Consider the following 25,351-nt stretch of genomic DNA (forward strand, 5'->3'; position numbering starts at 1 on the left):
CCAGAGGAATGAGCCTGGGGCCCAAGGGAGCACCTCTTGTCGATCTTTCCTTATCACAGGGCTGCTTGGTGCCAGGGTCTACGACACACAGATACCAGTTAGGCATCCAGGGCACCAGCAAGGTTCAGGGAGAAGCTTGCATGCTGAGATGGTGTTGGGGTTAGAGGTGTGGAGTATAATCACTGGCCATAGCCTTGAAAGAATCTAGAGGGAAGGACCCCTTGCAAGGGCATATTTATATTCTAGTGTACGGCGGTACTGTCAGAGAGTAAGCAAGGCCCTTCAGGTTCTGCAGGTCGGTCAGGAACTGTCTTCCTGGTTGGGGAGGAAAGAAGTGCTTTGCATCCTACAAGCACAAATTACAGTGAATTCTACATGCAGAGAGAGTTGAGAGGGGCAGAAGTCTTGATCTATCCTGGATTATGAATGGCTGCCACTCCTCACAGTTAGTGCTTCTTTTCTTCCCGATTCCTTGGCATCATCGGCCAGCCCACAACTAGTGGTTCCATATTTGTGGGGCTCAGCATCTGTAAAAGGCTGATAGTGCCTCATCCCAAGGTGTCTACATTCTAATTCTGCAACTGGTGAGTGTCTTCCCGTTATACAAATGATAAGACAGACCCGAAAGAGGTCAGTCACTTAAGGGGTTTAAGATGGAAATTGATCCCGGGTTACCTGGATGGAGCTACTGAAATCCCAGGAGTCTGCAGGGATGGAAGGAGGACACAGGAGAGGTTGAGGCAATGCAATACCTTAAACTGAGGTTGCAGCATCAAGGTTGTTTGTCAGGGACCACAAGTCAATGGAAGCAGGCAGCCCCTACGATCTTCATTTCCTCCGAAGCTCCCTCAAAAGAACACACCCATTTTAGACTTCTGGCATCTGGAACTGTAGGATCAGTCTGTATTGCTTTCAGGCACTAAATTCACGGTGATTGATTACAGCAGCAACAGGAAACAAATACTTCAGTGTATCCCTATTTTCTAGTCCAAAGACTGCCCTAGTTTAAGTGCCCATTAGTTAAAGGGTATGTGATGGATCCAGTAGATAATTGACTCTGCCCTCTGAGGTGGGAAGCCCCGAAACTCTGCTGGAGGTCTACCTGACTTTATTTAGACATTTTGGGGGTGGGAATACCCACAGAAATCCCTCCTGAGTGGGGTCCTCCTCTGTGGGTTGAAGAAGTAGTTCTTTAGCCCAATGTAGTTGTTAATGGTGACGGTCACAGCAGGGTTTGTAGACTGCCCTTCCTCCTTTGGTTCCAGCCAGCTCCTCGTTTTTATGCTCATCCTATTGCAAATCTAAGTTCAAAAGAATTCTTCCAAGTTTCAAGAGCCCAATGGGCTGTCAACTCATGTGGTTGTGCCTAAAGGACCTCGGAAATATGCTTGGAGTACATCCTATTCATGTAGATAATGCCCTTAAGAAACTCATTGCACAGTAAGGTATGTGAAATGGGTACAACAGCAGAGGGAAAAAAAAAACCTTAAAATGAAACAAAATAACAAGTGAGTATAACTAATGATACAAAATAGCAACCCTCAAAAGGAAACAAAATAACAAAAGAACCTTGGCTGTCTGAGGTAGCAGGGCACGAGTGAGCTGGGTGTAGTTTTGCTCTCCCTGTCTGGTGGATCTTAAGTACAGTTATCTATGGCAGAGATCTTGTTTGGATCTCTATGCCAGGTTCAGTCGCCAAAGCGGAGCTTTGTATGCAACCTGAGGGTCTTACATGAGACAAGTCCTCCACCAGGCACATGGCCACACTGCCCACACCTTCTGCTCACCTCCCAGGCTTCGGGGGAAGAGCTTCCGGTGGCCAGGTAATTAGGAAGAGTCTCACTGTGTATGACTGGAGATGCTGGCACTATGCACAGTATACTGGGTTTTTGTTTGTTTGTTTGTTTGTTTTTGTATCACTAAGACCTAAGTACCTGAGAACAACTTGAAGGACTTCTCTATTTTCACCCATTTTCAGAGTGTTCCGTGGTTGCTCAGCCCTTGTGTTTGGTAGGGGATCACCGTGGCAGAAATATGTGGTGGAGGAGTTTTTCCACTTGTTAGCAGGCAGGAAGCAGAGAGGAAGAGAGAGAAGGAGGGAGAGAGAGAGAGAGGGAGAGAAAGAAGACATGTAGAGTTCAGGGCAAGGAAACCCATTTCCTCCATTCCTCCATCTGGGCCAAACCATAACTTTTCACAGTGGCCCATTAATGCTAGCATGTAAGGAGTAGACCACAGGGTCCACCAGTTTATTAGTTCAGAGCCTGTGTGACTTCCTAGGTGTGGAGCCACCCTCAGAGACACACCCATAATCCAGCTGAAGGTCCAGATTTTAGAGGAGACAGAATCTTCTGGTGCTCAGACCAGCAAGAGGCTGACTGGGTGTCTAGCATCTGGACTTCGCACAAACTAATTTGATTTTAAATTCTTAAAGTCTGTCCCCCTCAGGCCAATATGTAAATTTATGTAAAAATAATATGGAAATGAGCACCAGGACCAAAGAGCCTCGCTCTGTTCCCTCCAAAGGCAGCAGCCTTGGCCCCATGGCCTGTGCATGGCCCTGTTTGGGCTTCTGGCGTCCTGGGCTGTTGTGTTGACCCAGCTGGCAGAGGTGGGGAGGCATTAGAAGGAAGGGAGGGCTGCTCCAGTTTAAACAAGTCTAGCAGACTGAACTCTTGCCTGTGAATGGAGCTTCCTCAGAGCCCAGCTCCAGAGCAGGTGATGGCGATGACCTTGGGTTCTCCTGTGGGGCCCACTGTTGATGATACAGTTCTGACACCTCAAGGCACAAGGCCGGGTTGGAACCCTTGGATAGTGGAAAGGAGCCGATAAGGAGCCTACATGTTCACTGCATATGCACACACAAAATACACACAACACAATATACCGTACATACAAAACACACAACAAATATATATACATATACATCCACTATACAGACAACACACACAGCAAACACACATAACATACAATATATACATAATGCACAACAAGCACATATAATACACACATACATACCACACACAACATACAACAAACATATGTCACAACACAAATACACAAAACACACATATATACAGCACACAACAAACACATAACACACATATGCATATACCACATAGAACACACAAAACAATAACATAAAACTTATCCACAACACACACAGCACACGTATAACATCCATATAAGTCACACAGTATACATAGATTAAACAACAAATATGTACAATACACAGCACACACAAAGCACAGCACAATACATACATATACATATACACACCTATGTATATATCACACCCAAGACATAAATACAACACACATAACATGCATGCCCAATGTACCCTACATAACATGTACACATAATAATGTACATACCACACAGACTACATCATATACTTACAATACAACACACATACACAGCACCTATATATACAGAATACACAATACAACACATACACAATACATACATGTAAATCATGCACAGAACATACTCACACTTCCACAATACACACACAATAAACACAAACACAACGCACATACATATATAACACACACACACCATACATCAGCCACACACCACACACACACACACACACACACACACACACACACACACACTTGAGTGCTTGGTGTGTTTTCTGGAACAAGCTGCAAGGCTGTGCAGAGAGGGAGCTCCTTTCTGTAGAAGATGGGCTGTGAAAAGTGAAAGAGAGTGGAGGGAGGAAGAAGAGGAGAGGGATGAAGGAGATGGAGGGGAGGAGAAGGAGGAAGGGAGGGGAGGAGATGGACAGGTGGAGGCAGAGGTACGAGGAGAGGTGAAGGAAAAGAAGGAGAATGTGGGGGAGAGGGAGAGATAGAGGGAAAGAGTACACACGGGAAGAACACAATGCCCAAGGCCATAGGCTTCTGACGTGGCTAATGTGGTTGGGGTAGCGAGTTTGGAGTGGCCGCAGGCTTAGACATGAGTGGAATAATAAGAATAAAAAAACCCCAGCAAAATAGCTTTGGGCTTATTTTCTTGAATACTGTGTGAATAATTGGCTGTGTAAGATTGCAGGCAGTCCAGGACTGGCAGGGGAAGCTGCCCAGTGGCCTTCTGCTAAGTGTTCTGGTGCCCCTGCCTTTGGAAACCATCTTACGAATGGACATACATGGACAAATACAATTAGAAGGAATCATACCATGTTGCTTATTTTTAAACACTACTTTAAAGCCACTTTTGTCGTTTTGTTACTTACTCATCCATGTCCCCCAGCCCCCGCACCTGCCTCTCCCTCTGACCAATGCCCCTCCCATGCTCAGGGCGGGGGTGACCAGTCACATACTCCTCAGACTGATGCATCGTATGCAAACATACATGCCTTGTAGCTGTGTCTCCACAGCCTGCTTTCCCCATAGAATCATGCCTCAGTTAACTGAATAAATCTGACTTGGGGCTGCATATTATTCCACAGTTAGGACCATTATTGCTTATTCAGTCACGTGTACACTGATTGATGGGCATTCTTGCTGTTTTCCTAGCTCAGAAAGTGCTTGGACATCCTGACCCAGCATCACCCTTATTCTAGTGGGGCAGACGCCCAGCAGGGAATTACCGCGCGAAGGATGTGCTTTTCCCACTAACAACAAGCATGATCGGATTGCTTTCTGTTGGCTCGATCACCTCCCATTTTCACCGACACAGAGGGTTTTCTCTTTTCTGCTTCCCCAAGAGGGACTTCCTATGATAAACTCTCTTCCTATGTGCTGGGTCTCAGTGCCAGCTCATTTGCATTCCTTAGCCTATCAACAAGGTTAGCATACATTATTGAATATTTTTGCAAATCAAGAATTGGCCTGCAAGCCTGACCTGTGACTTTTGGAGGTTTGTGAAATAACAGATAACCGGGCTGTGGCCTCTCTCAGACCCTTCTCTGGGTGCTGTTCTGACAGATGGGGGCGGGAGGAGTGGAAGTAGTTGACGCTCGACTCAGATCAACCAGGCGGGCAGCGTTGATGAGAAATCCTTGGCCATTGCCTAGGTGTTCTGTGCAGGCAGTCTAACAGGTCTGATGAGAGTGAGGCAGACACAGCAGAGGGAAGTATTACCGAGGGCACGGTTGCCCTCATAGAGGTATTTAGTCGCTTTGCAACTTGATGGATGCCAGCCAGCTCACATAGGAAGGATGGAGGACGGGCAAGGAGAAGCTTGGCCAGGCCTGTGCAGGAGAGGTAGACAGGTACTGAGTGGAGCTTGGCCTTGGCAGGTGGGCTCTTTGTTTTAACAAACAAGCCCTGCACTATATGGTAGCGTGCTCTTCATGCCCAGGGTCTTCTGAGGATGCCAACTAAGATCAGAGGCCTTGGAGTATCACAGGAAGGTTGGCCTAGCAGGTCCAACATTCTCTTCTTTAATGTGCCTAAGGCACTATGGATGTGGGTCTTTGGATGTGGGCCTCAGCAGCCCTGTGACAGGGATATTGAGAAGGCGAAGACTATGGGAATGAGGCAGAAACTGGACTCCCCTGACATTTCCATATTCCTCTAATACATCTTACACACATACACACACACACACACGTATACACATATTTAGTTTGTGTTTATGGGGAATTTCTTATATGGGAATGTGTGTGCACCTGCCACCTTGGGTGTCATTCCTTAGGATCTACCCATGTGGCTTTTTGAGCCTGGTCTTTCCCAAGGACCTGGCTTCCATTGCTTAGGCTGGGCTGGTTGCCCACAACCCCCTGCAGTTTCTGAATCTGCCTCTTCAGCATTGGGTTAACAAGCGTGCGCCACCATACCCGGCTTTTATGTAAGTTCCTGGGGCTCAAACTCAGTCCCCATGCCTGGGTAGCATGTGCTTTGCTGCCTGGGACATCTCCCCAGTCAATTTCTTTATATGTATGGGTCACCTTTACACATTCTTCCATGAACAGATCTATTAAGGAAGCATGTGTCCTCCCAGTCTCTTGCATTTTTTGCTCTATAAAATTCAGTAAGCTGCAGGCATTCTCAGCTATGGATGCTTAGGACCTGGCTCACTCATTGCTGCTTTCTGATGATGTTCTTCCTAGAGCCAGCCTGGTGTCCTGGTAGGTCGGCTGTGCTGCTTGAACAAAGGAAGGCATTGCCTTTGAAACCCAAGCTTACGGATTCTGGGTGACTTCTGGATGATGCCTGCTCACACTTCTTCATTAGAGAGTTTATTTTTGTTTTGCCTAATTCGAATAAGCAGAATCTTCTATATGCTGACCATACAGGGCTCTTTCCTTTCTATCTTAAATCAAGAGGGGCCTCATGAGACACTTATTTTTAGACTCTGTGTGAAACCTGGCTCTATGACAAGAATCAGCCAATGTCCTGCAAAATTTAATTGGTTGAGTTCAGTAACTCTATATGGCACAGTAGGCCACTTCCTGTAGTGGGAACACTCAGCAGATAATTCATTCTGCAGAATTCATTAGGAAGCAGTGTTGTTCAAACCCAGACATTCTGCAGGTGTGTGGCTGGGATTTATTTTTTGTTAATGCCTCTGCCAAATGACCACAGTGTGCAACAAAAAGCATTTGTCTGGAAGTTTTCTAGGCCAAGCTAATTCCATTCTTGGGATCAGTCGACTTGATCCATGAATCCTCTCTATTTGGGGAAGACAACTTGAGCCCAGATTTCAGTCTCTTATGGGCTTAGGTATCAGTTAGGGTCCCAGTAGGAAATGGTACCGCACAGAGGAGTACCTGAAGGTTGTGTAGTGATAGACCATTTAGAGAAGAGTGAGGAAGCTGTTAGCAACATCCTGTCACAACAGATACCTTGAGGAGGAAGGATTTCACTGTTCGCAGCTTTAGAGGGTTGGTCCATTGTGACTGGGGAGGTTGTGGTGCAGCAGAGAGGCTTACAGCATAGCAGCTGGATGCAGAGAGAAAAGATGCTTGCGCTGGGAGCACTCTCTGGATCCCAGCCTAGGGGATGGTGCCACCCCATACTCAAGAGGGGCCTTAGCTAATGTCTGGAAAGTACCCATAGACGACACATGCAGAAGTATGCTCTCTAGTCTCCTAGGCATTTACAGTCACCACCTGTCTTGTTACATGATAAGATGTCCAATAAATCCAACCGAAGGGAGAGCTTGTTTTGACTCACAGTTTGAGTGTGCAGTCTGTCAAGGAAGCAGTAGCTTGAGGTGGCTGTCATGTGCACTCGCTGTCAGGAAGCAGAGAGAGTTGAACATTAATTAGGGCTCCGTTTGCTTCCTCACTCAGCTGTGTACCCTAGCTGGTAGAACAGAGGTGCCCACACTCAGGGCGGATCTTCTCACTTCAACGAACTCAATCTAGAAACTCCCTCCCAGGCATGCTGAGAGATTTGTCTCCTAGGTGACTTCAGATTCAAACCGACATGAGTCATCACAGTGTCTAAACACAATGGTTGCCCCTCTTCTGATGTGTCTGGTTTTTGGCGATGTGTGTTGTGGGTGTCCATCCATTTTTAGTCTTGGACGCATTAAAACACCTTCTCTCACCTGTCCCCTGTAGTCCTCCTCAGAACAAGAGTCAGGCTCACCCATATTGCCTCAAGATCCAAACATTGTGGTGTTAAGTCTTCCTTAGCCCTGGGACATCAAGAGTTTCTCTCTCTCTCTCTCTCTCTCTCTCTCGCTCTCTCTCTCTCTCTCTCTCTCTCTCTCACACACACACACACACACACACACACACACACACACACACACACGTCTCTGCTTTTGCTGTGAATTTTTAAGACTTTAGTTTGTCCTTCCTTTTCTCAAATGTGAGCATCACGGCCATGTCATAGCTAACCTCCAGACAGTACTTGATGTTCTTCTTCTAGCAGAACTACCATCGCTGTCTTTGCTAGAGACGCTGAGACTATCGTCAGAGACCCAAGGTTGGACCCATTGTCATCCCCTCATAAAAAGAAGGAGCTGGAAGGCTGTCAGACTCACCTGAGATCTCAGCTGGATGGCCATCAGACTAGACTCACCTGAGATCTCAGCTGGAAGGCCATCAGACCCTCACCTGAGATCTCAGCCACTCACTCCCATGTCCCCCTCCCCAAGCTCTGCATAATTCTGCCTTCAGTATGTGTGCTCTTGCACTCTCTGGAGGTTCTGGAAGGTTATCTCAAGGGGAACGGCTCCATCTATGTAGCTATTGGGAGAGTCGTCATCTATGTTGGGGTGAGACTTCCCAGAGATAAAGCTCTGTTGGTCATTACACTCATGTAAATGACCCCTCACCTGTGGTCTGTACATAATTCCAATAAACTCATTGGTTCACCACATTGAAACTGGGTGGAATAGTACTTAGTCTGTTGTTGTCCTGTCAGGAGTTGAGTAGGTGTTTGCTCACATCCCCCAGGGAGAGTTCATGCAACTGTAGCCTCCCTGTTGGCTGGGTTCCTGAGGCCTGTGAAGGGAGTTTATAAAGAAGGGCCCAAAGGCTAGCTGCTGCCCTGGAGTGTTGCAGACTAAAGCAGCACATGGGTCTCTCTAGGCCTTGGGGACTGTGGTGATAGGAACTGACAAGTGGAGCCTTGGACACGGCGTCCTCAGCACTGTAGAGAAGGCAGCTGGACACCCTGTGTGGAAGCTAAGGCGTTCTCCTTGGATTCAGAGACCAACAGCTTCATCCCTGGATATAAGTCCCAAAGAGATTGCCAGAGTATCCCTCAGGTGGCATTCCTTTAATGGAAGGGATGAAGGTTGAGTATTTTTCTTGCTGGGGGCATGGACAGACAGTGTGACACTCACTCCTGTGGTGCTCTTACAGCTCTGCGGCTGAGTCCGAGTAAGAAAGGATGAGGAGCTAACCAGGAGCAGACAGCCCACAATCATGCATTGTGCAAAAACATCCTGAGTGCTAGTCACCGACTGGCTGGGTTGTCAGGAAGAGTGTAGAAACGCAATGAATGGGTACACAAAGGAATAAGGGCAGCAAGAGAGAGCCTTGCTTAGATCAGTGATGATAATGGACGAGGAGGGTAGTAATGGTCTTGTCACCAAGGGTCTCAGACCAGCCCAGAGTAACCCTGGCCCGAGTGGGCACAGCCGCCACTGTCCTTCATACCTTCCTGTCGGTTTGTTAGGAGGCTCCTATCCAGGTGCTGGATTGAAGCCTGGAGCAGTGGGCTCCCACTCCCAGGGGTCACTGTGGCTCCAGGTCACTGCAGAATGATCGGGTCAGGTAAACGTCCTGTCCACCTTGCTTCTAGCACTGGCCTTGGCACATGGCCACTGCTCAGCAAGTACTGCAGGAGTTAACAAGGCTGGTTCCTCATGGATGGCAGGTGCTGCAGGCCTGGGGGTTTGAGAGGGACTTGCTTAACCAAAGAGCAGAGCCCACCGGAACCAGGGGAGCAGCGGATCCTTTGCCCTTGTCTGATGGAGAGAGCTCAAGGTAGCAGAAACAGCACGAGCCTGATTGGACAGGGCTGGGGGCTCTCTGCTGATTGGACAGCCTGCTCTCTGTCTGTCATGCTGGGGTTGGACAGAGATGGGCTCCTTAGCCTGGCTGCAGGGAGAGAGGCTCAGGGTCCTCCTACGGGCTGCTCCGCTGTCCTCCTGTTCCCGCTGCTCAGTGGCAGGGTCACCTCTGTTAACGAGCCAGTGTACACAGCCATCCTCATTATATACGTCTCTTTGGGCTTTCCCTGACCTGGCGGTTGCTGGCTGGAGACGGCATGGCTCTGCAAAGCGTCGCAAATCAGCCAGGCTGGACACGGGCCAGGGTCCTGCTCCCTTGGCATCTCTCCTGGACGTGCAGGGCTCTGAGCTCTTTGTCGGGTGGTGACTGAACAACTACCAGAGGCCCAGCACCAGAAGGAGCTGCATCTGCAGTCTGGCCTAGACAGCGGTTGAAGATGCCAATGGGTTCTGCGTTCAGTTTATGTTCTCCATGTCGGTCCAGGGACAGGGCACCTGAGGTCTCCCTTGCTGGTTTGTCTGCTGATCCTAGTCCCCAGCAGTGGCAAGGTGAACCCCGCAGTCTCACCTACTTTCTTTCTTCTGGGTTGTTACCTGCATCTTCTCCACAGTGACAGCTTTTACTGGACTCAGGTTGTGTAGAGCTGATGGCTCTGCCTGAGACCAGGGGTGAAGAGTCATGGTCAGAAGTATGGGAAAAAACATCCAAGGGACAGCAACTAGTTAAAGTGGCATCATGACCTATTGAACACTGGCCCTGGGTCTCTTTGCTTTATATACATTCTCTTCCCCCTCACCTCCTCCTCCTCTTCTTCTTCTCCTTTTCCTTCCTCTTCCTCCTCTTCCCCTTCTCCTTCCACTTCCTCCTCTTCCTCTTCCCCTTTTCCTTCCTCTTCCTCCTCCTCCTCTTCTCTTCCTCCTTCTCTTCTTCCTCCTCCTTTTTCTTCTTCCTTCCCTTCTCCTTCCTCCCTCTCCTCCCTCCCCTACTCTCCTCCCTCCCTTCTCCTTCCTCTTTCTTTTCCTCTTCCTCTTCTTCCTCCTCTTCTCTTCCTCCTTCTCTTCTTCCTCCTCCTTTTTCTTCTTCCTTCCCTTCTCCTTCCTTCCTCTCCTCCCTCCCTTCTCCTTCCTCTTCTTTTTCCTCCTCCTCCTCCTCCTCCTCCTCCTCCTCTTCTTCTTCTCCTTCTTCTTCTTCTCCTTCTTCTTCTTCTTCTTCTTCTTCTTCTTCTTCTTCTTCTTCTTCTTCTTCTTCTTCTTTTCATCTTCTTCTCCTCCTCCTCTTCCTCCTTCATTTTCTTCTCCCTTCCCTCCTCCTTCCTCTTCCTTTTCCTCTTCCTCCTCTTCTTCCTCCTCTTCTTCTTCTTCATCTTCTTTTTCTCTTCTTTCTCCTCCTCTTCCTCCCTCTCCTTTTTCTTCTTCCTTCCCTCTTCTTTCCTCCTTCTCCTCCCTCCTTTGCTCTTTTTCCTCTCTCTCTTTCTCTCTCTCGTTCTCCTTCCTCTCCTTCTCTGTCTCTCTCTCTGTGTTTATGTGTATATGTGTGCATACGTGAGTGGGCATGGGTGCACATGGAGACATTTTAAGTGGGCCCTCATGTTTGCATGGCAAACACTTCAGAATGGTGAGCACTTTTCTGACCCGGCCATCTCTCTAGCCTCCATCATTTCTTTTGCTCTTTGAAGTGGTCCTGAGGTAGGAACTATTATTGTCCTTTCTCTATATTTGAGGTAACGGAGGCTTGGAAAGGTTAATAAAACTTGCCTGCAGTCACACAAATGAGCTAGGCAGAGATTGAATCCCAGCAGGGTCCCTGTGACTCACATAGAGCCTGAGCTCCCTGTGGAGTTGCCCCTCTGTGCGGACACAGTGGGAGTCTGCGCTCACATCTAGCAGAGACCTCCTTTCTGTCGTCTGTGCTGGGCTAGGCCTCCTCATCACACCCCCTGCAGCTGGTGGAGGGAGGGACATCAATCTTCCTAGTTTATAAGCAAAAAATTCCCAGTCTGGGGAGGTAAAGGGTCAGCTCTAGGTCATGGAGCTCGTGATGGGCAGGTGGGGACTAAGGGTAGCTCTGCTTGTAATGACGCGAGTGGCATATGGGAGGTGTCTGAGAGAATGCTAGATGAGGGGACCATAGGATGATTGTGGCTGAGTCGGCCTTCTTTAGCTGTGATAAAGTGTCCGGCATGACTGGCTTAAGGGAGAGGAACTTTAACTCCCAGTTTGGAAGTTTCAGTTAGCCTTCAGTTCTCCCCTTGTTTTGGGGCCTGCGATGAGGCCTTAGGTCATTGTGGGGAGGGTGTGCTGGAGCACAGCTGCTTGCCTAGAGTGAAAGAGAGAAAGAAGAGCAATAGGGCAGGAGGTGGGGGTGGGGGAAGGGGGAGAGAAAAAATACGAAGAGCTGGAATCCCACCAATAGGCTCTTCAAGGTGTCCTAATGACTTAACTTCCCCATGAGGCCACACCTCCTAATGATGTAACTTCCTCCCATGAGGCTACACCTCCTAATGATGTAACTTCCTCCCACTAGGCCACACCTCCTCAAGCTTCTACCACATAGCAGCATAATCTGGTGACAAAGCCTTAAACAGATAGGCCTTTGGGGACATTTAAGATGTATACTATTATGGTAGTAAAAAGAGATCAGAGCATCATGGGACTGAATGTGGGATATCGGTGGGGGGAGGTTCCATTTTATCCCTAATAATTGGCCCACTCTACCTAGTGAAAGTGGCTCTGCCCCTTGAGACTCTTCTATCGAATTGGCAGGCCATAGCACAGGGTTCCCTGCTTACAATAAGAGTGGCTACCCTCACTGTGACATTAACAAGCTGTCCTGTATGTGCTGTCCAGGAGATGCACCTGTTGATTCTGCTTTTCCACTAGATTCAGCCCTACTAGATGAGACTGGTGGAGTTAGGACATGACTGAGATCTCTGTGTGGACTTTAAAGCGCTTTCCTTGGTCTCATTAGCTCCTGGTCACATAGGGTTAAGCAGGCACGTTGTTTGGGAATCCTTAGATGGCAGAGAGCTGGTGCCAAGCCTGCTGGGTTATGCCCCATGTTGGTATTGATGGGTGTACTATGGCGTGTTCTTTATTCCATCTCATAAGGGAAAGTGAATCCCATTAGCAAAGGCCAAAGACGACGAAGGGAGATGGTGAGTCCTGGACTCCAGATCTGCCCCTTCATTGGGTGGCCCTGGGCATCACCCAGTGACAGCATTATGAGCGATAGCTACTTTGATATGCTTCATGCTCCTCAATGGCTGAGCGAGGACTGAGATAAATGCTTGGTACTGCATAGAGCCCCCAAACGACTGTCTGAGACTGGAACCAGAGCGCCATCCTTCCGGGGAGTGCATGAGATCCTTTCCCAGAGCAGCTTAGAATCAGCGAGGGAGGAGGAAGACTCAAGAGGAGAGAAGTACTCAAGCTGCACGCATAGGCTCTCTGTATCCCAGCCAATCAAAACGCTCCCGCAGCCCCGCCTTCCTTCCAAATGTGGGAACTCTTGGCTCCAAGAAGACCCCAAAGCTTAGGGACCTACAGGAGGAAGCTACTTCTCTGGGGGAAGTGTTGGCTTAGGGTCAGAAATAGTCTGTCCCGCCTTCTCAGGTGGCACTCACGGCCATTTTCCCAGACTCAGAATCAGATTGCGGGCGCAATGCGTTGGTATTTTGAAAGCAGGTGCACTACTTCCTTACACACTAGGTGGATTATGACACGAGAGCTTTACTCTCAGCTCTGAAAGCTTAACGCAGGAAGACGAGGCAGGACAGGGCCACAGCACTAGAGGATCCTTCTTGGCAAGTGGCCACTCCTCAGTCTGTGGTGTCCCTTGGCTGAGAGCTGTGCCACTCTAATGACTGTCTCTGTCTGTTCTTTATGTCATATAATTGGCCTTTTTTTGTGTGTCTTGTTCTGTCTCTCATAAGGATACTCCTAGTGGAGTTAGGGCCCCTGCTCTAGCATGACTTCAACTTTTCTAATTAAATCTGTAATGACACTAAGTAAGTGCACATGTTGAGGTTTCAGGTGGACATGAAGTTTTGGGGGTCAGTATTTAGTCCATAACAAGAAGAAACCAAGTGTGTGTCCTTGATGGTCTCAATGCCCCAGGACTCTGAACATAGAATTCAATCCTTCCAGGCCAGTGGTTCTCAACCTGTGGGTTGCACAGCCCCTATGGGAGTCAAATGACCCTTTCACAGGGTCCCCTGAGACCACTGGAAAACACAGATATTTACATTATGATTCATAACAGTAGCAAAATTAAAGTCATGAGGTAACAACACAAATAATTTTGTGGCTGGGGGTCACCACCACCTGAGAAATTGTATTAAAAGGGTTACAGCATTAGAAAGGCTGAGAACCACTGGTCCAGGCTGAGTTTCTAGAGGCAGAAGATCCGAGCTCCTGTGTCAGAACTCTTTGAATGTTGTCTCCCAGTGCCCAGCTGCCCTCCAAGGCGGTTAGCCCAAACTTGTGCTTTGGTTTCTTGAGTCTGGCTTGCTGGATTCGTGGTGTATTTTCTGTGTGGCCTCTGTACACTACTTGGCATCCACCGCTATACAACTTCACGCTTGTCATGTGTCTTCAACCCTCCCCCAACCCCCTGGGCGGAGTTCTATTTGTGCAACCTTGGTCAGAATACAGCCAGCTCTGAATGGCACTTGCGAGCCACATCCCACAATGGTCTATGGGAAGTCTCCAGTGAGGCCCCTTCCTGCGGTGTCTCTGTACCAGGTTCTGTTTCTGACTTGACTTTCCTCAGCCTGTCTTGTTCTCTCCTGGCCCTTCTTTGTCTCCCACCTGAAAGGCCATCCTCCTTACTGCAGAACTACTTTTCTGGAATTTTCTTCTTCCACCGTGTGGGTCAGTCTTCATTGTCAACTTGACACAACCCAGAGTCTTTAAAGTTTTTTTTTTTTTTTTAAGATTTACTTATTTTTATTTTATGTCTATGGAATGTTTTGCCTGCATGTATGTCTGTGTGCCACATGCATGCTGGTGCCTGTGGGGGCCAGAGTGGGCATTGGATACCCTGGCTATGGAGTTTCAGGCACTTGTGCTAGCACGTGTGTGCTGAGAATCAAATTAGGACCTCTGGAAGAGCAACATGTGTTCTTAATGGCTGGGCCATCCCTTCAGGCCACAACCTAGAGTCGTATGAGGAATTATCTGGATCAGGTTGCCCTGTGGTCATGTCTTTGGGGTATTGTCTTAATTGTTAATTGATGTGGGAAGACCCAGTCCATTACAGGTGGCACCATTCTCTAGGCAAGAGATCCAGAGCTACAGTAAGAGGAAAGAAAGCCACATAAGCGACAAGCAGCAAGGATTCATGCGTTGTTCTCTCTCTGCTCTTGACTGAGGATGTGAGGCTTCAAGTTTCTGCCTTGAATTTCTTACAGCAATGGACTGTAAGCTGGGACTGAGAGCCAGATAAACTATCCATGTTTATGTTGCCTTTTGTTGGATCTCTCTCTCTTTCACACACACACATACACACACAAACAATACACACACAACACACACATACACACACACCACACACCACACACATACACACACACTACATACCATACACTGCAAACACATACACACACACACATACATACCACATACACACACACCACACACACACACACCACACACACACCACACACACATATACACACACCACACACACACCACACACACACACACCACACACACATACACACACACATACACATACACACACACACATACACACACACACCACACACACACATACCACAATACCACACACACACACCACACACACACACACACATACATCACACACAACACACACACAACACACACCACACACACACACATACACCACACACACACACCACACATACCACACATGCACACACATACACACCACACACACCACACACACACCACACACCACACACACAGAGAAGTGAATCCAGATCACCAGCTCTTTCCATGCCTGGCTTCCTAGTTGCTTAGATCTTTCTTGGCATAGTGAAACTTCCTCAGAGAGACCCTCCCCTCCTTGACGACCCACTCCACTCTAATTTCCTTATACCAACTGTTTCATCGTTGTCACGTAACCTACCTTTTCTGATACATTCTTATCTATTTGTTAATTATCTCCTTGCCCCTGATTATAATCTCTGTGCTGACAAAGGACCTTATTTTCTTCCACTGAGCTGTTTCTCAGAGCTAAAGCGTGGTGCCAGAGAATCCTGGGCATCCAGTCAAGATATGCATTTCTTCCCCCATTTTCACTAACTCGACACTTTCTTTTACCCTTTCAAGTCACAGAGTGGGCACAGCATGCTGGGGAGAATACTAGCTGGCTGAGCCTCATATGTAGGCATGTGCTGGCTGCGCCTCACTCATTCTGTGATGTTAAGAATGCCATTCAGACACTCCCTGGGCCTCTGCTTCCTGTACTATGTCCCAGAGGAAGTTCTTGTCATATCCAGAGTCCTCCTGAAGATTAAACTATGTCAGGTAAGACAGTGTGAATGCAAGGCAGGGCAGCTTCAACCAAGATAAGGGACAGCACCACAAACACGGGGAAGAGAACATGTCACAGAGACTTACCCTCCAGAAGCTTACCTCTGATGAGAGGCATGGGGACTCATCAGCAGACATTGGTCACTTCTCCATCTTCTAGCAAGGTTTGGCGGTAGTAAACACCGTTACTGTGTTTAGCAGATTATCTGTCTCAGAAGGCATATTCTGGAGTGATTGTGTTTCCCTTCCTCACAAGCTGGTTCTTGGATGTCTGCATCCTGATGCTCAGGTTGGACTGGTTGAAGGACAACTAGACTTAGGGCAGACAAAAGCAGTGACTGATAGATACTGCTGCTGTGGTTCCTGGGGAGGCACCACACACCAGCTTCATTTGATCACCATCTTTGTTCTATAGCCATCTGTGTGTTGGGGGAGAGTGAGCCTGCCTAGTGGTGATGGGGCCATGGTCTAACTGCAGAAAAAACTTCCAGTGTCAATGTCAGCTCCATCTTCCTCCTTGTCCCTTCTCTAGGGTTGCCTTGAACTGCAGCCGTGATTATTCCTCTTCCTCCTCTTCCTTTTCCTCCTCCTCCTCCTCCTCCTCCTCCTCCTCCTCCTTCTTTTTAAGGAACAATCTTTTATTGGGGGAGGGTGCATCAAACCTTCTTGGCCATCATCTTCCTCATGGCTGCCAGCACATTGCTCAGCTCCTCCCACTTTCTCTTGGTGCGGATATACGCGTCCACCTGTTTCTTGAGTGCATGCTTGTCCTTGGACACTTTTTTTTTTTTTTTTGTATAGAATACAATTTATTTAGGGCATGGGGAGGGGAGTTAAGAGAGTAGTAGAGGCAGAGAAAGGCAGAGAGAAGGAGGGAGTAGAGAAGTGGAGGCCGGCTGTGACTGTGTGGAGAGAGGGGGGAAGGGAATAGGAAGAGAGGGGGAACAAGGGGTTAAGAGGCAAGAGAGGAATGTCCTTGGACATTTTGAGCAACCGCTTGTAGGGTGCGAAGTCGCACACCTCCCGGATCATGTCGCGCACAGACTTGGTGTGCTTGGTGAGGCACTTTCGGCACAGGCTGTGTCTTGGCTTGCTGGCATTCTTCATCACCTTGTGGCCCTTGTTGAGGCCTGTGGCCATAGGGTAGCGCAGGGCCATGGCTGCTCTTCTCTGATGGCGGCTGGGACAGTGCTATGAGTCTTCTATAGTGCCCAGCTCAGAGCTGTACCGGATCCCTCTTTCTCTCATCAGTAGTTCCCGAGAGGCCTCTGCTTTCCCATTGCAGAGCCTCACTTGTGTTCTCAGGCGGGGTCAAGTCTCAGAGGGTCCTACACACCGTGGCCATCTTGGATCTTTGGGACTCATTTCTTGACCCTCTCCCCTCTTCTCTGCTGCTGGCCCTTCTTGCTTCTTCTTATACTTGCTCATGTGTATGGTGAGGAGGAAAAAGTGGGGGTGGGAGGTGGCTGGGCAGTCACAATCCAAGTTGGCTTGAACAGACTGAATTTAACAACCTGGATGAAACAGGGAAGTTCCTTGAAGCAATAAGCACACAGAGCTCACGTAATAGGAGCGAGACAGCCAGAGTAATACTAAATCTAGTTTTGAAATTAAACCTGAGGTGCAAATTTCCCCCACAGAGAAAAGTTCAGGTTTAGGAAAAAAAATATAGGTAAAGAACGTCTCTGGGTCCTCAAGGGCTTTTAGATCCACGTGAGTTCTTGGGTCCAGGAACAAAAATGGGTACATAAAAAATAGTTGTCAAGTGTCACAATAAAAGCTTTTGCTCTGGTCATTTAAGGTCTGCCTGGGCAGCATGGCAAAAACCTTTTTTAAAAAGGAAAGGGAAAAAAATGGGCAAGAGATGGATCTTAGTAATAGATTGCTTGCTTAGCATGCATGAGCCCTTGGGCTCAACCCTAGTACTGGAAAGAAACCATCAATATGACAACTGATTCTTATTTTAATTTTTACAAAAGGGGCAAATGATTTAAACACACGCTTCACCAGAGAAGACACACAGATGGCCACTAAGCCCATGAAAAGATTCCCAGTGTCATTACTCACTGGAGAAATGCAAATTGAAACCCCAGTGGCTTCATCCGCCTAGCTATTGAAATGGCTAAGCGAAGGCAACCGTAATAACTTTTGACTTAGATATGGCGTGCCTGGAACTCTCATGTGGTATTTGGTACAGTGTTACAGGTCCTTTGAAAAGGTTTAATCAGATTCTTACAAACCTAACATACACTTTCCCAAGCCATCCAACAGTTTCTCTCCTCGTCACCCAGGGAAGACAGATGCCTCTTGCACAAATGTTCACACCGGCTCTAGTGACACTTGTCAAAGCCTAGGAACAACCCAGACTTCCTCCAGGAGGTGAACTGGAGAGGTGAACTCCAGTGTCTCTTTAGAACCCTGCACGGCTCAACAGCTAAAAGGAACCTGTTATTAATATGAGCAACACCGTGACTAATCTTCAACACATCGTCATGTGGAAGGAAGCAGTCTGAAAATCCCACATGGTTTATGGTTCCATTTCTATGATGTTTGGACAAAGGTAAAATTTTAGGGACGAGGCAGACATCGGTAAATGCCAGGCAGGAAAGCAAGGTCAAGCAGGGGTGGGAGAGAAGCTCATGCAGAGTCAAGAGGCGGGGATGGGAAGAGCAATAGAAACCACATATTACCGGCACAGCATGTTCATAGGACTGTGCGTTTATTGGGATTTAAGGATTTTTCACTAAAAGAGTAAATTTTACAGTATTAAAAAATTTTAAAAATGAATGTGAGGTTTGGCGTGCCCTTATTGTTGAGTCAGGAGTTCGAGTTTACCTAGTTCTGTTTGGCAATGGGGGTATGTGGCTCAGTGGATTTATTGGGACACACATAGGCTTGAGTGTGCTCAACTGAGACATAGCCATTTGTCCAGCTGCCTTCAATCACAATAGCACCCCATGTCTCTCACACTCACAGGGTTTGGACAGGATTCTTCCTCGCCACGCTGTCACTATTCTCAGACACAAGCAGGAGGCAGGACAGAGGAGTCTGCTATGATCGGGACAGGGAGAGGGTGCCCTAAGTTCTCCTCTGGGACACCCGGCTCATTCCCTGGCCAGTTGCTCATCCCTTCCTGTGTCTCCACATCTTCCTCCCTGTCTACACTGTGGAGCATCCTCATGGGTACTGGCTTAGTGTATTGGTTTCTATTCTGGCACTACAGTCCTTTAACCACATTTGGTATCATTATCCAACTCTAAAATGGGGCAAATAGTAGACCTCTTTCACAGGGACCCAAGGATTAAATGCTGCAAGTTTGTGCAGTACATGGCCCAGCACCTGCCTTGGTGACCCTGAGAGGAATATAGTGATTGTCTTGGTTCTGTCTCTGACTGCATTGTTCATACAATGGCCTGTTTGCATGCTTGTCCCCCACGGCCACAGGCAGGGTACATCGTGCAGTTGGGAGCTGCATCTTGTGGCATTTAGTATCTCCAAGTGGCCGGCACAGGACCTGAGTACAGAAGATGCCTCCTCAAGTTTTTTCAACTGAGTGGACAGATGCAGCTGTGACATTGAGGTATCAGGGATGCTGAAGACCCTACCCATCATAGAAAACAGCCAGGTCATAGTTCTCATGGGTTGGCTCATTGGCATGAGCTGCACTCCCGTCTCCATCCTCCTCCAGGTCGGGCCCAGGCATAGAACCGAGCATCTCAAGATCTCCAACGGTTCCTCTGCCCTGCTTTACAACCAGCTATCTCTGATCCAGGCAGCCCCGGTTCACCCGCCTGTACCTGCAGGGGCAGAGATTCAGGCATGAGGCTGGGGTGAGAATAGGATCCAAATGTGGGGACTTGTCTGTCTTTCTAACTGTATAAATGCCAGGCCCAGGAAATGCTAAAGTCAGCCCCGCTCGTGCTGGAGGATAGGACAGTGGTCCTCTGTCCTGCCTCCTGTTTGTGTCTGAGAATAGGGGCAGCATGGCAGAGGGCAGTCCTGTCCATGGCCCTGTTTTGAGTCTACTTATGTGGGTGCTGAGGACAGCACATTTACCAGGATGTACGTACAGATGGGAGACAGGTTAGGTCTCAAAAAGATGAGACTGATGGATTGGGCAATTAAGGAAGAAAGGATAGGGACAAAGGTCACTGCCTGCTCTCAGGTCCTCCAAAGCCAACAATACTCATGTAGAATGAAGGGGACTGAGTTTGACTGGAGCTCATGGAGGAGATTCAAGGCTGACACAGCCATGCGTTCTCAGAGCCCAGAGACTTGGGGGAACGGAGATGGCGACGATGTTCTCACTCTGTGCCAATCAGCCTCATCGTGGATAGAGCATTCATTTCCAACTGGCACGTTCTAGGGTGGGCACGTTCTAGGGTGGGCATGTCCATTCAGTCGTACCAGCAGATGGTAGGTAACTAGGATGGCCAGGTGACCCAGCATTGGTTTGTGTAACAGTGATTAGAGAGATTCAGCTTAGGGAATAGAGGCATGCGAGATCATGATAGTGAAGATAACTAACGGGTTCCCTGTGGAGGAGATCAGATCCAGTGTGTGTGATTTTAATATAGCACTGTCCTATAGATTTCTCCAGGAATAGAACAGTATTATACATGAGTTATTTGATACACAGCAGACTTTCTCTCTCTCTCTCTCTCTCTCTCTCTCTCTCTCTTTTTTCGTGTGTGTGTGTGTGTGTGTGTGTGTGTGTTTAGAGGTACATGATCACCTGTGTATACATTCCTATGTCTGCATGCATACAGGTATCTTTTTAATTGCACTCTATGTCACTTTATGAGACAAGATCGCTCACTGAATGTGGAACCCACAGATTTGTACAGTCTGGTTGGCTAGCAAGCCCCAGTGGGTTCCTCCTGGTTTTAACTCCCCAGTTCTGGTGTTACCATGTTTCCCAGCTGTTACAGGGGTGCTGGTGGTCAAATTCAGGTTCCCCATGTTTGTATGGTAACCCTTCACCACCTGAGCTGTCCCCCTAGACCCCTGGAGATTACTTAAAACAGTTAACATATGACTACAGATTGATTTTTTTAATACTTTTCTTTTTTAAAAAAATTGTTTCTTTTATTTATTTATTTACATTTCAAATGTTATCCCCCTTCCCAGTTTCTCCTCCAACCCCCCCCCATCCCATTCCCCATCCTCCCTGAGGATGGGTGCTATGAGAGTGCTCCCTCACCTACCCACCCACTCCCACCTTACCGTCCTAGCATTCCCCTATGCCTTCACAGGACCAAGGGCCTCTCCTCCCGTTGATCCCAGCTAAGGCCATATTGAATTTTAAACAGTATACTTTTAATGGAAATATTATCCTCATGTGGTCAGTGGCTGCTGTATGGGATGACAAGCCTGTAGAGGACAAATACAAGAAAAGACCAGAGATCAGCTATTTTCTCTAAAAAAAACCATGTTAGTGGATATATACGTCTCATTCTTACCTCCGAGTCTTAAAAAGCAGAATACAAAAAGAGGAATGAACAAGACCAAGCACCAGTAAGACTCTGTCCACAGACACCAAGATTAAAATTTAGCTTTTTTACATGTTGTAAAAAAAAATTTTTTTTTCCCTCTTGATGATATTTTTCAACTCTTTAAAAACTATGAGATTCACTCTTAGCCTACGGGTTGTAAGAGAGTAGGTGGCAGGCTGGCCTGGCCTGGAGGCTGTAGTTCACTGCACCGACCTTGGCGTGGGTGGATGCTTTAGGGAGAGTCAGAGGTCAGGCCAGTGAAGATGATGCTCAGCTTGAGGGAACCAGCAGCAGAATGATCGTCCTGGCTAGATAAACAACTGTCCATCAAAGGTGGTATGGTAGTGTCCTCTTAGAACAAGCTATGCCGGTGCGTCCTCTAATCCTGTGGGCATGTTGAAGTTAGGGGGACTTATGGATGCTGTAATTACAACACGTTGCAAGTTATAGTCACTCGCCCTCACTTGGTTCTCAGTCCCAGCCATGCAGGGCTGGGGTTAGGAGTTCTAGGCTCTAAGCTGCCTTCCTCGCTTCATTATTTCTGTGATGTATTCAGGGTTCCCCATTAGTGGAGGCCAGGTTCGTTGTGATCAGTAGTCATATTTTCCTTATTGCGACAAAACACTTGAGGCGCACAGTGTATGAGGAGGAAAGGTTTGTGTTAGCCCATGGTGTCCTCAAATGCTTCAGCCCATGACTTCTTGCCCTCATCATTTTGAGCCTGTGGTCAGGCAGATCATCATGGAAGGGAGCTATGTGACAGAGGAGGCCTGTTTGCCCCTTCAGTGCAAAGTGATCAGGAAGGGAAACCAAACCAAAACAACCTAATAAAACCATAAAGGTCTACCTCCATTATGCCCCCAATTCTTTAAGGTCTTTACAGCCTGGTCTAGCAATGGGCTGGGATAGAGCTTAGCTGGGGGAGTGCTTGCTGAGCATGGAACTCTGAGTTACTCCCGTGTGAATGGACTGTGGTAGTACACGGCTGTAAATCTCAGCACTTAGGAGATGGAGGCAGGAGAACCACAAGTTCAAGGTCATGTTCAGGTACGTAGTAAGTTCAAAGTCAACCCAAGGATGCGTGGAGCCCTCAAAAAACCAAGCAAGCAAGCAAGCAAGCAAGCAAACAAAAAACCTCCAACCAACTAAAGCACCCCCCCCCCGATCAAACTCAAAACCACGAGGGCCAGGGGCTGGGTACCAACCCCTTAACACAGTGGGCCTCAGATAACTCAAGATCCAAACTATATCTGTGAAGAGACTTTACTGACGATACCCAAAGCTTTCCTCCCAAAAGAGGAGAGTCCCAGGGTCAAACCCCTCTGTGTTCTGCCTCTTAGTCTCCCGTAGCAGACAGGGTGGCCAGCTTAGGATGAGGGTCCCGGGGTCAAACCCCTTGGTGTTCTGCCTCTTAGTCCCCCATAGCCTCCCAGACAGGGTGGCCGGCTTAGGATGAGGGTCCCATGGTCAAACCCCTCCGTGTTCTGCCTCTTAGTCCCCCGTAGCAGACAGGGTGGCCGGCTTAGGATGAGGGCTTCTGAGCCTTTAGCCTCATTTGGTTCCTTCAGTGGACGGGACACACTGCACCCATAAGTGCGATGGCGGGTCTCCTCCCTATTCTCCTTCTCTGACAAACAGGGAACCCTAGCTCCCCAGGGGGGCTTAGAGTCTATATCCAGAGGAGACTCTAGGGTCTGCTGTACTAGGCATGGCCTGCCTGGGGGCAGCTGGCTGAGGCTTTGGATATCCAGAGATGTTTCTCACTGTTCCTTTTCTTTCTTCTTTTCCCCCTGATTTCTATTTTCTTACGGTCACTATCTCAGCGAAATATAAATAAAAGTATTGGTTAGAGGTGTTACTTTTTTTTTTTTTTTTTTTTTTTTTTTTTTTTTTTTTTTTTTGCTTTTTTGAGACAGGGTTTCTCTGTGTAGCTCTGGCTGTCCTGGAACTCACTCTGTAGACCAGGCTGGCCTCGAACTCAGAGATCCACCTGCCTCTGCCTCCCAAGGGCTGGGATTAAAGGCATGCGCCACCACCGCCCTGCAAGGTTTTACATTTTTATCCCTTTAACAAACGTGTCCATCAGATGGTTTCTTTACATCTTTGAATAGACTGCATAAGAACAGAAAATGTTAAAAAAGAAAGAAAGGAAGAAAGAAAGAAAGAAAGAAAAGAAAAGAAAAAGAAAAAGAGTTATCTGGGAAGTTTCAACACAAACATCACAGAGACAATGAACCCATGTGCCCATGGGCAGTTTGGACAGTGGCTGGCCCCTGGCCAGCGTTGTGTGGCCAGCCTCCTCCCTGTTCTTTCCTCCTATGGTGTGTGGGGGCAGAGCTGCAGGAAGGTTTTGGAGGTTGCACTCGCCATACATGCACAGGATCCTGACTGTGTGTGTTCTGTTTCAGATCATCGCCTTTGATGAGTTAAGAACGGATTTCAAGAGTCCCATAGACCAGAGCAACCCTGTTCATGCGGTAAGTAGCAGTGCCGGGGGTGTGCAGGCCATGTCCCCATAAGCCACCCAGCTTGTGAAGGACAGTGGAGGTTTTAAAGAGCAGAACAGAGACCATACTGTCCAGGTCCTGCCGGGATTCCCTGCTGACAGTTGTCACAGCGTCTTCTTGCTGAGGTCGGCTGAGCTCTCTTACAATGTATCGTCAGTCAAGTGTGGTGGCTCCTACTGTAGCCCAGGGGAGGGACCTGCTGCACTGTGGTGTTCAATCTTCAAACCCTGGTGCCAGTGACATTTAGTTCCTTAACTGTGATGACCATGGACAAAGGCCCTATGTTGGCCAGCATATCTGTAAGGTGTCCAAGTACCATGTATGGATCTCTTGTTCTGTAGGAGGTTGAGTTTGAACCACTGGGTCTGCCAGTGGTTGAGTTTCTCATGGAGGGTAGGTGGATAGGTGAAGCGCCAGGGGCAGCCCCATTATCTAATGGGCTTTCATCTCTGTGCCTGTGGCTTGGGCTCAGCTTGCTGTACATCAGGGAATCTGGTGCGGCCTGGTTGATGAGCTCTGGGTTCAGCTTCTGGATGTCTGGTCCAGAACCCAGCTCTGCCCATCTCCTGACTTCCAGCTTAAAAAGACCTGGCTTTATGATATCTAAGCCGCCTTCTGGCACAGCAGCCTTTGATTCTATAAAGTAGAGCCAAACTATTTCAAAGTCAGCTATAAAAAGCAAACTGGGTTAGTCGAAGGTACCCCCTAAGAACTTCTTGAAAGCTTAGTGGTTTTTTTCATAAAAGTTGTAATTCTTAAAAACCCGTTTTATTCTCCTCTACCAGCCTTACCATCCATCCGCCTGTGATAACTTGGCTTTGCCAGGCCTAAATGGTTTTGCCCAGAGGCTCAGCTCTTTCTGGACACTGAATTTGGCACGAACAACACACACCTGCTCATCAGTACCCATAGGTACTCAGAGAGGCTGGCAGCCAAGCCTGTTCACTTCTGAATGCCAGGAAGTCAGGAGCCTGAGCCCGCTCCTTCAGCTTGTCTAGAGATTTCTGGTAGGATTCCCGAGCAGGATGAACTAAAATGTATCCAGCCCCTGTTTCCACCAGGCCAGTTCCATGCCAGGTGGTAGGCACCTGGTGAGACCCGGAGATGCTTTTGCCGAGTCTGGTTTTGGCGTATCACGACAAGTTCTTTCTTTAGGCAGCAGGTTAGGACTTGCTTAACCCCCCTCCCATGCCCCACTGAGAGGGCCGGGGCAGGGGCTTCTGGGAAAGGATAGTGTTGAAGCAGCAGTCACTAGGTAGCATCCAGAGCTACTTGCTGGAAACAGAAATGGATGCTGAAGGATGAAGGCATGGGCCTTTCTCCACTTCTCTTCCTGTGGTGCTGAGGTGGAGTCCAAGCCTGTGCGCGCGGTCTCTCTCTCTCTCTCTCTCTCTTCCTCTCTCTCTC

The 25,351-nt window shown here is 48.2% G+C and overlaps 1 protein-coding gene across 1 annotated transcript in view; it reads left to right on the top strand.

The window, feature by feature from the left end:
* Cnih3 (cornichon family AMPA receptor auxiliary protein 3) overlaps positions 1–25,351 on the top strand; it is a 115,022-nt gene that overhangs the window by 30,640 nt on the left and 59,031 nt on the right. The window contains exon 2 of the mRNA XM_031336874.1: positions 23,846–23,914. Within this exon, the coding sequence (XP_031192734.1) occupies positions 23,846–23,914 (69 nt within the window). The remainder of the gene's footprint in view (positions 1–23,845; positions 23,915–25,351) is intronic.

This window comes from Mastomys coucha, unplaced genomic scaffold (assembly GCF_008632895.1).
Source record: "Mastomys coucha isolate ucsf_1 unplaced genomic scaffold, UCSF_Mcou_1 pScaffold1, whole genome shotgun sequence".
Classification (NCBI taxonomy): Eukaryota; Metazoa; Chordata; class Mammalia; order Rodentia; family Muridae; genus Mastomys; species Mastomys coucha.